The 13,299-nt window shown below is 31.4% G+C and overlaps 1 protein-coding gene across 1 annotated transcript; it reads right to left on the bottom strand.

Annotated features, from left to right (window-relative positions):
* Positions 1-4,014: 4,014 nt before the first annotated feature.
* HELRODRAFT_179627 (hypothetical protein) lies at positions 4,015-5,226 on the bottom strand (the record flags this gene model as incomplete). Its single annotated transcript, XM_009028433.1, has 1 exon — positions 4,015-5,226. The coding sequence occupies one exon, from the start codon at positions 5,224-5,226 to the stop codon at positions 4,015-4,017; it is 1,212 nt and encodes a 403-aa protein (XP_009026681.1).
* Positions 5,227-13,299: the final 8,073 nt, after the last annotated feature.

Genomic DNA, 13,299 nt, shown 5'->3' with positions numbered 1-13,299 from the left:
TTTTCAAAATTTATTAGCGTCTATTTTAAGCCTGATAAGAAATTTTTTTAAACTTTCGTTCTGCATTTTCATCATGTTTTGGCTCATAAAAAAGATGAGAATTATTTCTGAGCCAGCAAATTGAACGAAAAGTTACCCACGCATATAAAAATAGACAAATGACAAAGCTGGATAAAAAGAGATTGTATTCAACTTCTCCATCATCTTCAATGTTCTCCTGTTTCATATTTCTCTTTCAAGGCTTGAATGGTAATTTCACAAACCATGACAACACACACACACACGCACAAACACAGACACTCTCGCACAAACACACACACACATTCACACATTCACACACACACACACACATTATCACACACACCACAACAAGGCAAAGAATTCAGCGAATCGTACACCGGGCAGCAATATATCGCCTAAAATTTCACCTCATTTTTATGATCATCTCTCACGATTTGGAAACAAGTACATCAGGCATATTCATTTGTTTCTTGCGAATATTTTTAAGTAATTTTAAGAAATTAGAATAATATTTAACTAATCAATCAATTAATTAATTAATCAATCAATCAACCATTCATTCATAATTAATTAATAAATAAATCATTCATTCATTCATTCACTCACTCATTCACTCACTCATTCATTCATTCATTCATTCATTCATTCATTCATTCATTCATTCATTCATTTATTTATTCACTCATTCATTCATTCATTCATTCATTCATTCATTCATTCATTCATTCATTTATTTATTTATTCATTCATTCATTCATTCATTCATCTTTACATGGCAAAGTAAAATATGATGATGATTCGACGATGATGGTTACGACAATGCAGAGGATAATACGACGATGATGATGATGATGACAACGACGATTACGATGACGATGATGATGATGATGATGACGATGATGATGATGATGATGACGATGATGATGATGATGATGACGATGATGATGATGACGATCAAGAAACAGAAGACAATATGGAATTACATAATTGAATAGCGGTCTGTTGGGGTTGTTGTCTTACTGACGCCCAACAAATTATTTTATTATTATTCTTTTGTATAATTTTTGTTGTTATTATTATTATTGTTGTTGTTGTTGTTATTGGGAAAGTTGTTGTTTTTATTTTTATCATTAATCATTAATGGGTAAAAAAATAAAAGGAATTGTTCATACATAAAGAACAGACTGGATCGTTTTTCAAAGCGTGCCAACCAGCAAACAAACAGACAGATAAACAAACAAATGAACGAGAGAACAAACACTAATAAACAAACAAACGAACAATGCACTAATGAACAAACATACACATATTTTATAGTTTCCAACTCCACACAGTTACCATAAAAATACATTTATACAAATGACATTTACACACAAACCTTTAAAACTTTAGGCATAAAAATACAATTCACACACAAACATTCAACAAAAATATCACCCATAAACAATAAACTCAACAATAAAACCTAAACATGTTTGTACACGTACGGAAATAAACACACACACACACACACACACACACACACAAAACACGCACTAACACTATGATGGCGGTAGCAAGCAATAAGGTTGGATTCGAAACACACGTGATACTAATGCCAAATGACATCACGTTGCATGTGCAACAATACATCTGCACATCATATGTTTGTGTGCGTGCGTGTGTGCGTATGTGCGTGTGCGTGTGTTAGTATGTTTGTCTGTTTTGGTTTGTATATTTGTGTATGTATGTTTTTATGTATATGTATACAAGTAGATAGGCAATGACGTTCGCTAATGTTGTTAGTCCTACTAATTTACTATGCTCACTTTTGAATTGAAGTATTTAGAACCCAACACAAACATTTATGTGGGTTTTGTATGCTTACGCACACGTATATGCAAGTTGCGCTTACGAGTATGAGAACATAGAACACACAAAACAAAGAACAAACAAAAAAACAAACAAACAAACAACGCTCCTATGTAACAGCGCGCACACCAACTCAGATTATTTTTCTCTTTACGCTTTCTACTAATTGCATTTTTCAGCAACAACTGTATACGTGCGTGTGCGTATGTAACAGTGTGCGTGTATGTGCGTATTTGTATGTGTGTGCGTATGTGTGTACATGTACGTATGTGTGTACGTGTGTGTACGTGTACGTGTGTGTGTGTACATGTGTGTGTATGGTTGAATATGTACGTGTATAACCATAAACTAACATACGTACGATTGCAAAGACGCATATAACCACGAAATTCAAATTTATTCCTTGGAAGAAAATAAGAGGATAACATAGGGATTAGATGATTTCAGATGTGTGTGTATTTGAACATCTCGTAACATTTTCCAACGTTTGAGATAGTAAAATTTGTGCTTGTAGACTGTTTAATACGAAAGATTTGCTTGTATTTGAACTACTTGAAAGTATTAATAGCATTAATTAAACGTGTTAATGTTAATATTGTAAAATTTACACCGTATATAAATGTTCATAAATAAAGATAGAAGAAACTCGCAGATGCAAAAACTTTTTAACATAAAATTCTAAATTCTTTTCAAAATACGAACACACAGCAAGAATAATAACAAACAAACTAAAATTTCACTCAATATACCGGTATAAGACCATAAAATTATACAAACATAAATACCCATATACAAAAATACAAAACAAATATATAGATATACAAAAGATGAATTCACAATAGTCCAGGCATATATCAAATTCAGCTATTTAGCACTTTCCAACAAAGCAGTACCAAAAAACTTGCCTATATACCAGCCTATATACGTGTCTATATACATGTCTATATGCGTGTCTATATACATGCCAATATACATGTCTATATACGTGTTTATATACATGCAAATTAAATACACTTGGATACAAAACTGATACAAACTCACGGATACAAAAATGTTAAATTTGTATTGAAACTAAATACAATACAATGCAAGCACGCAAACAACTTGCATACACATCATAAAATCAATACAAAGATTACCAAATTATAATGCAGAAAATCTAAATTATTTTTATCAAACAAACGAATGAACGAACGAACAAGCAAACAAACAAACGAACAAACGAACGAACAAACAAACAATCGATACACACATGCAATCATGAAAATTTGAAAAACAGCCGCAACATTATTATTATTATTTCCAAATGATCAAATAGGTGCCTCGAATTTGAAGGAATACATTTTGAAAAGTTAATAAAAACATAAAAAAAATCGATTTTAATGTTCTTATTTTAGTATTTCTAAGAAAACAATTTGTATCAAATTAAAATAAAACAAATGCAAAGTCAGAACAACGTTAGCATAGGCTCTGTATAAAGTTTGTTTTAAATAGCTCCAAACGTTCTTATGCTGCACGCACTTCTAACCACACATAAACACACACACTAAAAACTATACCACACATGTACGCGCGCACACACCACACACACACACACACACACACACACACACACACACACACACGAACACACACACACACACACATGTTTATACTACATACATGTTTACACATACATATTCATCAAATGGTTCACACATACATGTTCACAGGCACGAACACTCGTTCGTTCTTTAGCGTTGAATTGAGGAAAGCAAGAATGGAACGGATGACAAACGATATAGACTTTGTTTGCTATTAGGTGGCTGTTTGTTGTGGTGTTGTGGTATTGTGGTGTGGTGTGTGGTGTGGTGTGGTGTTGCGTAGTGAGATGTGGCTCGGTGTGGTGGTTGTGTGGTGTGTAAATGATAATTTATTATTTGAAAATTAATAACATTCTTGAAACATAATCCAATCTGATTCAAAACAAGCAATGAAATGCCATCACGAGTCAATAAAGTTTCATCAAATCATAGGTTTCTATTAATGAAAAATTGAACATACGCCACGTGATTCACCCCTTGAAACGTTTTTATTGTTTTGTAGTAAATTAAAATTAAAACCAAAAATCAAAAAAGTTAATAAAGTAAAAAAATAATTAACTCACAATTTCCTTGGAAACTTGAGACCTCTTTTTTGAAATACTTTCTGGCCATCATCATCACCACCACCACCTTTATCATTATCAATAACTTTTTCTTTATATTTATCATCATCACTATTACTGCCTCCTGTTTTATCATCATCATCATCTGTGACTATACCGTCATCATTATCATCATCACCACCGTTTGCTTTAATGTTGGCATCATCGTCAGCATAGTCATCACTCTCATCACCTTCATCATCATCATTGCTATCACTACCTACTTTAATATTATTGTTATTATTTTTGTTATTATTATTATTATTTTTGTTATTATTATTATTATTGTTATTATTATTATTAATTTCACCATCATCGTCGTCGTCGTCATCATCACTCTGCATGATATCGTTTCTGTACTCTCCATTATACTTTATATCTTTTTTATTGGTCTGAAGTCTGATGATATTACCAGGTACGTAATCGAATTTCTTTTTCTTAACCTCTCTACTACCACTGCTGCTGCTGCTGCTACTCTTACTACTGTTACTGATACTAATTTTACTATCTTTACTATCTTTAGCGTCACCAAAGTTGCTATTTTTGAATTCATAGGCAACATGCTTGTTAAAAATGTTCCCATTTAGGCTTAATCTTTCGTAATCCCCGATGTTATTGTCTTTTTTATTTTTATTCACGTTATTATTCTTCTCTATACCAATGTTATTGTTGTTGTTGTGGCTGTTGTAGTGGCTGCTGTGGTCGTTGTTGTTGCTGCTGTGGCTTTTTTTGTTGCTGTTGTAGCTGTTGTAGCTGTTGTTAGTGTTGTTGTTGTTGTTGTTGCTTAGATGTCTGTGATTTGGATGCATGGAGATAATTTTTATTTCAATTTTTTTGTTATCTTGCAGCATAGGGCAGACTGGGCGTATAAACAAGACGATAGATATTATTGTCAGTGTGACTACGGCTGTTGTTGTTTTTGCTATTGTTGTTGTCGTTGTTGTTGGTGGTGATGGTGAAATCGTTGTTGATTTTGGTGATTTCGTTGTTGTTTTCAGTGAATCTGATGTTATTTTTGATGATTTCGAGGTTGTTTTTGATGGTTTCCTTGTGGTTTCGAGTGATTTTGCTGTTGTTTGGTTTCTTGGTAGGTGTGATTTTGTCGTTTTTGTACTTCCTCTTGTAGGAAACGGCGATGGAAAAATTTTATCGATAGTTTTTGGCTGCATGGTTACTGTTGGTACTGCCTCACAAACGCTGATAACAAAAACAATAAAATGAAAAAATGTATACTACAGACTTTTATATATATATGTATATATATATATATATATATATAATTATATATATATGTATATGTCTGTGTGTATGTTAGCGTGTGTGAGCGTGTGCGTGTGTGTCTGTGTGTTTGTAGTATTTCAATTACTTTTTTTACTGCTCCAGCAGTATTTTCTATATATTTGTTATTAACTTTGCGGTATTCATTTAAATGGTTGTTGTTGTATTATCTTCTAGCTATGATAACATTTATGTCAACAACGAAAATTTTGTATATAATAAACAATAATGATATGTTTGTACACTGTTTTTGCCAGCAGTAATATTAATATTATTGTTGATGTTTATGTTTGACTATGATTACGTCATAAGTATTATTGTTGGTGATAAATACGATGACGATGATGACGACGACTGTGTCAAAATCATTTTATTCCCAGTCTGCTTTGCTCTGATGTACAATGGATGGAACACCACATAACAATGTACAGTACATTCATATATCGATTTTACTTTCCGATTCTATTTAATACTGCTAGGTGCCAGCCGAAATACTATTATTAACTGTAGTAAATATTACTAACAATATTAACAAATCATAAAAGTATTATAAAATTTCGCAACAGCACATTTAAAACATACATATATTATTAAAGTGCTTATCAGATTTATAAACGTTTTGCCCGTGAAATATATTATATATTGATTTAATCCAAAAACGAATGATGTTATCTTTAATTCTTATATCAATTCTTTATAGAATATATTTATGGCTATAGAAAAAGAAATTTGATAATTTAAGGAAAAAAAAGACAATTCAGTATTTAAAATAAATATCTGCGCTATTACATTTTTAAACATTGAATCTAACGGTGATACTAGGGTTTTGAATGGGAAATTTTTAATTTAATTCAGTAAAACTATTACTATCAAGACTGTTTTTAATGAACACTTAAAATATTATTCAAACATTTTTTTAAATAACAGTTTTATTCGATGAAACTATTCTACACAAAAAGTTAGAAAAAACTACTAGATACTACTACAACATCAGCAACAGCAAAACGCCTCATAACAATAACGCCTCACATTAACAACAAGAAAACATCAACAAGAAAACATCAACAACAACATTAAAAACCTTCTCAACATCAATACATTACGTTATCGACCGCGCTCGCATTCTTATAACTACAAGTATATGCAAGGCTTTGGTTTCTTGGTCTCATATATGTATGTATGTATGTATTTATGCATGTGTTATACATACGTTTATGTGTGTATATGTATATATATAGTATGTTAGAATATCTATATATAAATGTTTGTATATGTGTGAGTGTTTGTATAAGTGTTTGTGTGTGTGTGAGAGAGCGTATAATTTTGTATATAGTATGTTTATAGAATCTATATATCATTTATGGATCATTTGTGTGAATATGTGTGTTTGAATGTTTATATGTGTATGTGTGTGAGTGTTTGTTTGTGTGTGTATGTGTGTGTGGTGTGTGTATGTGTGTGTTTGAATGTATTTTAGATGTATTGGATGTTTAATACGTGCATTGGCTCACGATTGGCTGCCCTACACAATGATTCCTTTAATGGCGAAAGATTATTCAACTGATGAGAAGCAAGGAGGAGTAAATGTTGTAGAGAGATTCTTTTGTTTTATAATTAAGTTTTTGAAGATTTTTGTGACATGTAATTTTAATTTTCTTGACAGAATGCTCTTTTTTACTCCAAGCCATTATCTTATATTATCAATTTATATTATCAATTTTTATTATCGAAATGATAATCTAAATTTTTTTTATTCGTGCAAATAGTTTTTATAAGTTTATTCAATGTTGTTAGATTAAACATAGCAGGATTGGCTCGGCCATAAGTTTTCAACATCCAGCAAACATTTTTAATCTCGTCAAAAAATTAAGTAAATCACCAAATGCTAGAAACTCACATAAAATATTTACCGATCATAAATATTTCAACTAATTTTTTAAAAATGTATAAGCACGTTTATAGGTCAATCGACATTGGAACATTAAAAACTCAAATTCTAACCAAATGAAAGAAACATCCTTGCTGAAAGAATATAGTCACCAAGAACCAGCCAGCCATAACCCAATGAATGTTTAATAAGGAATTTGGGTACGAAAGCTTTAGAATTGTTTATAGGACGAGAGGTAAGCGTCTGTAATTAAAACGTTTATAGAATTACAAAAACTATTTAACCCAAATTGTTTCAAACTAATTAGTTATAATAGATTAGTTGTGACAAATTTGTTCAAACTGGATCACCCTATATAGGTTATTATCCGTACATGTTTTATATGTGTAAATTGTTTTTATTTATTTTTATTTATTTTATTTTTTGGCACATTGCAAAGCCTAAAAGTAATAGTTTATATTGAGTTTTGCAGTTCATTACGACGTTACTTAACAAATTAAGCTATGCGAGTTACGAAAGAAGTCAAACTTATAATACATTTAATGATGAAGAACCAAAATTTTGTAAAGAAAATTTCAATTTTTTTATACAAGAATGTTTATATGTAAATTTTAAAATATCAAATTTGATACATTTCACACACACACACACACACACACACACACACACACACACACACACACACACACACACACACATATATATATATATATATATATATATATATATATATATATATATACACACATACATACACACGCATACATACACATGTATTGTACACGTGTGTTGTACAGTGAAAATACGTAAGAAATAGTTGTACATGTACGTTTACAATAACGTAGGAATGATGTATGGAGCAATTAGTTAAGAAGATAGAAGCTGCTTTTTATGATGATGAAATCTGAGAAATGATGATGATGAGGATGATGATGATGATGAATGTGATAATGGATAGATATAACCGGATGTTGACGGCGATGATGCTAATGATGACGAATGTAATAATATTGCTATTCTTGTTAGTTGTGTTAGTGAGAGAGAGAGAAAAAAAAGAGAAAAAAGTGAGAGAGGGAGAGAGAGAGAGAGAAAAGGTAGGTTTCATTTTATTTGTGCGTGTATGTGTGTTTATGCGTGCGTGTATGTGTGTGTATATGTGTGTATGCGTGCGTGTTAGTGATTAAAATGATGACGAAAATAATGATAAATAATAAATGTAATGACGATTATAATATAATAATATTGACGACGAATATGAACGAATGAATAAATGAATGAATGAATGCATGAATGCATGAATGAATGAATGAACGAACGAACGAACGAGCGAATGAATGAAGTAAAAAATCTTTGAGATAACGCCCCATTAAGCGAAAATGCTCATGAGACTGTCCATGTTTGAACGTTTATCATTTCTTGTTCATTTAATTTTCAATAATTAACTTGTCGCATTTCCTCCTTCATATCCATCTATCGAGTTTTCTCCCATTGCATTTATATTATCGTCCATTTCTACTTTTTATTCTTTGTTTTTCTGTATTATTTTTGTTTTTCGTTTTTCATTCTTTATTTTTTTTCTATACATTAATCTATTTTTTTATTCTTAGATTAGATTCAGTTATCTGGCTATCTAGCTATTTCATCTAGCTAACATTTATTTATTCATCGTTCATTCATTTGTTTCATCATTCATTCATTCATTTACCCAACAATTCACTCACTCACTCATTCATTAAACGATGCTTCATTCATTTATTCATTCATGCATTCATTCACACATCCATCTTTTCATTACTGAATCCATTCCCACATCCATCCATTCATTCATGCATTAATTCATTCATTCATCTACCCACCCACCGATCTGTCCATCAATTCATGGATGGAAACTCGTGGAGCGCGCAAGAGAGTGGGGAAGCATTTGTCTATTGTGACGTCATTTTGGCTAATGTGAAAAAAATGTACTAGAATGTAATAGAACGTGACGTGATGCAGTGTAAGTTTGTATATTCCAGAGTAAAGTCCTGTCAATTTAACTCTTTCTGACATTAATTCAAAGAATGTAACATTAGCATGACAATACCATTTTCCCCGCAAAGTGATATTATCGTCCATTTCTACTTTTTATTCTTTGTTTTTCTGTATTATTTTTGTTGCCTGTTTTGGTTCCCATGCATAAGTGAGAGTTCTTTTTGTGTTTGCGTTTTCTTTGTATGTTTTAAAAGTGCTGTTGCGATTATATAAGGTTTAAATATATGCATGTGTGTGTGTGTGTGTGGTGTGTGTGTGTGTGTGAGTTTACGTGTGTTTATAAGTGTGTATCTAGGTGTATGTGTGTGTGTGTGTGTATTTATTTCATTTGCTTGCAATGTTAATTTTTAAAGAGGCTTTTTATTGGTGTTTTCACTTATGTATAATTATATAGAGTTGTGCGGTTCTCATATATGATGATGGTAAAATTTTGGAAAATTTCAAATTTTTAAACAATTTAGATTTTTGAAGAAAAAAAAGTTGATAAATGTCACGAAAATAATGCGAGTAAACATAGTGACGATAATGAGAATACATGATAATGATGATGGTAATGATAATGACGATAATGATGATGATGACGTCAACGATGACAACGATGATGATGATGGAAAGAGTGATGGTAACACCCTGCCAATTTCCTAACACGTGATTTTTATTGCGTTGCTTATCCGTGATGACACGTGTTTTTGCATATGTGTGTGTGTTTGTGTTGTGTGTGTAACTTAGATGAGTGTATATATATATATATATATATATATATATATATATATACACTGCAGTGGCAGAAACAAAAATATAAAAAAGCATGGGTATCTGATGAAATAATAAAATTATCAAAAAAACAGAATCGACTGTATAAAATAGCAGTCGCTGCACCAAACTCCGCTAATGTTGAAAAATATAAAAAGTTTAGAAATTACTTTACATCAGTAAAGAGAAAGGCAGAAAAAAATTATTTTCAACAAAAATTTGAAGAGGCAAAGAGTTGCTCCAAACAAAAATGGGAAATAATAAACGGTATAATGAATAGAGAACAAAACATTCTTGAAATTAATAAGCTAAAAGTCGACGACAAAATCATCGAAGACCCAGAGGAAATAAGTATTCTTTTCAATGAATACTTCATCAATGGCACAGAGAAGCTGTTAGAAAATCAAATAGTTACTGAAGATAAATTAAAAATAAATAGTGCAATCTGTAAATCAATGTATATGAACTCCACCAGTGAAGAAGAAGTAATGTACATTGTTCAAAACTTAAGCAACAAAAAAAGCACGTCAGATGATACTTTAAGTAACTATCTACTTAAAAAAATCATCCCAGAAATTGTCATCCCAATCACTCATATTTACAATCTTTCCATCGTCCAAGGAATATTTCCACAATGCTTCAAAACATCCAGAGTAGTTCCAATTCACAAAAAGGGGAGCAAATTAGAGACAAGTAATTATCGACCAATATCTCTACTTTCTCCACTTTCCAAAGTACTAGAAAAAATAATTTTTGTCAGAGTCACCTCATTTCTGTCCATAAATAAATTATTAAATGATAATCAATATGGCTACAGAGCACAGCATTCAACTGAGCAAGCTGTGCTGCAGTTAGCACAAAATGTTATGAATAATCTTAACGAAAAGATACTAACTGTAGGTGTATTCATAGACCTCTCAAAGGCCTTTGACGTCATCAACCACGATATACTGATTAAAAAATTAAATTCACATGGAATAAGAGGAAAAGTAAGTGCATGGTTCAAAAGTTATTTAGAGAACAGAGACCAGTATGTGGCATTAAAAAGTCACTCCTCAACAAAACTTAACGTAAGATCAGGCGTGCCACAAGGATCAATTTTAGGTCCTCTTCTATTCATAATCTTCATGAACGATTTTCAACGTGCAACTGATGCAAATCACCTTCTATATGCAGATGACATTAACATCTTCTTCCCAACTAAAGACCCATTGAAAGAAGTAGAATACATCAAAAACAGTCTTCAAAATATATCAACCTGGTTTATCAAAAATAAATTAATAGTAAATTATTCTAAATGTAATTACATTATTTTTGGTCCGAAAATTTTAAAAAATATTATACCTAACCTAGACATAAAAATGAACAATATTTCTATTCCTCGCTCAACCAGCACAAAATTCCTTGGAGTAACAATCAAGGACAATTTTTCTTGGGATATTCACATAGATACTATGTCTAAAAGAATATGCAAAACCCTAAGAGTTATAAGCAAAATCAAAAATAAATTAAATAAACCTACTCTAATTGACCTGTATTATTCGTTAATCTTTCCTCACCTCATCTACTGCAACGTAATTTGGGGAAACAGTCCTGACATTCATCTGAAACAGTTAACAAAATGCCAAAACCGATTCATCAGAATATTTAAAAATCTTCATCCTCATTGTCACACAAGTGAACATTATCACGAGATGAAAATACTCAACATCAAAAACTTGTTCATCTACCACGTTGCAACATTCATTTTTAGATTTCTACGTCAGCAATTGCCGGCATTTTTTAGAGACTTTTTCACCTTTGGAACTTCCATTCAAGCAAGAACTACACGCCACACGCCACTTTTCTATGCTCCACCAGCCAGAATTAAAGTACTCTGCATGAGTTTGAAACATACCGGCCCAGGAATATGGGAGACGATTCTACAAGAAATTAAAGATTGTAACACTTTGCATCTTTTTAAAAATAAACTGAAAAATTTTTTAATTACGAAAAGTTCTGTTTTTAAAGGATAATAATGTATATGTATATATATGTATATAAGTGTGTACATATTTCATTAACATTGATACATTTTCTCCTATTGACAATTTTATTTTATCATTGAGAAGCTATTTTGAGCTGCACGATGGCCGAGCCCACAAGAATTAATTTTCTTTTTCTGGTCTCCGAATCATTCATGCTTTTTGTTTTGTTTGATTGAATAAAAGTGATTTGATTTGATTTTGATTTGATATATATATATATACATATGTCTGTGTATGTGTGTGCTTGTGTGCGTGTGTGTGTGTGTGTGTTTGTGTGTGTTTCCTGTTTGATGCGGTTGCAGAACTGTTTGTGTACGTGTCTTCATCGTGGTTAAGGTAAAGATCATTTCAAGTATTAAATCTAATATTCGTTTGTTGCTTGCTTGTTAGTCTAATATTATATCTTCTTATTTTATTATTTTAGTTAATTAATTAATTAATTAATTATATGTTCTGAATAAATTAATAATGAGCTGGTAGATCAATTCAATCATCCACTCAATTTGGTTTTCTAAATATTTTTTTGCAATTTGTAATCCAAATAATGCAAGATTCTTTCTGAATGAAAATGTCACCTCATCTTATCAGTCTCATCCATCATCAATGAAACTATCCTTTCTTCAGATTTCATTTTGTACGTTCATAAATTTTTATTCAATCATTCATTGATTTATCCATTTATTCCTTCATTCATTCATTTTTTTTTCAATCCATCATCTAATTCATCCAGCCTGCATGTATAATATTATTATATGAATTCAACTTTCAAAAATTCATTCATTTTTAATCAGTTTTTCATTCTTTCAATCTGTTCCTTTATCCATCTACCTACCATCAATTGTATATTTCATACATTCATCTAAACAATTAACAAGCATTTCATTCATTTTTTTTATTCATTCATCCATTTATCTAACCGTTCGTTCATTCGTTCCTCATTCACGTCACCATCCGTTGCTTCATTCATTTATCGGCCAGTCTTTCCATCCATTCATCTTTCCAGCAAACTGCACAACCATGTACAACACCCGCCAATGCATCCTGGAAAAGCTTTCAAAAAACAACCTCCTCTCTGGCATGTACACAATACTCTATGAAAAATTTCGTGTGTGTCGTGTGTGTGTGTGTTGTGTGTGTGTGATAATGGTGTGTACGTTATTGTTGGATGGGCGTTTATCAAATTGTCAGACTACAAGTAATTAAGTGTGTTCGTGTGAGTGTTTTTGAGTGCGTGCGTCGTGAATGTTGTGCGTGTGTTTCACATA

Source organism: Helobdella robusta (genome assembly GCF_000326865.2).
Source record: "Helobdella robusta unplaced genomic scaffold HELROscaffold_55, whole genome shotgun sequence".
Classification (NCBI taxonomy): Eukaryota; Metazoa; Annelida; class Clitellata; order Rhynchobdellida; family Glossiphoniidae; genus Helobdella; species Helobdella robusta.
Note: the sequence above shows the minus strand (reverse complement) of the source record. Positions and strands in the feature narration are given on the sequence as shown.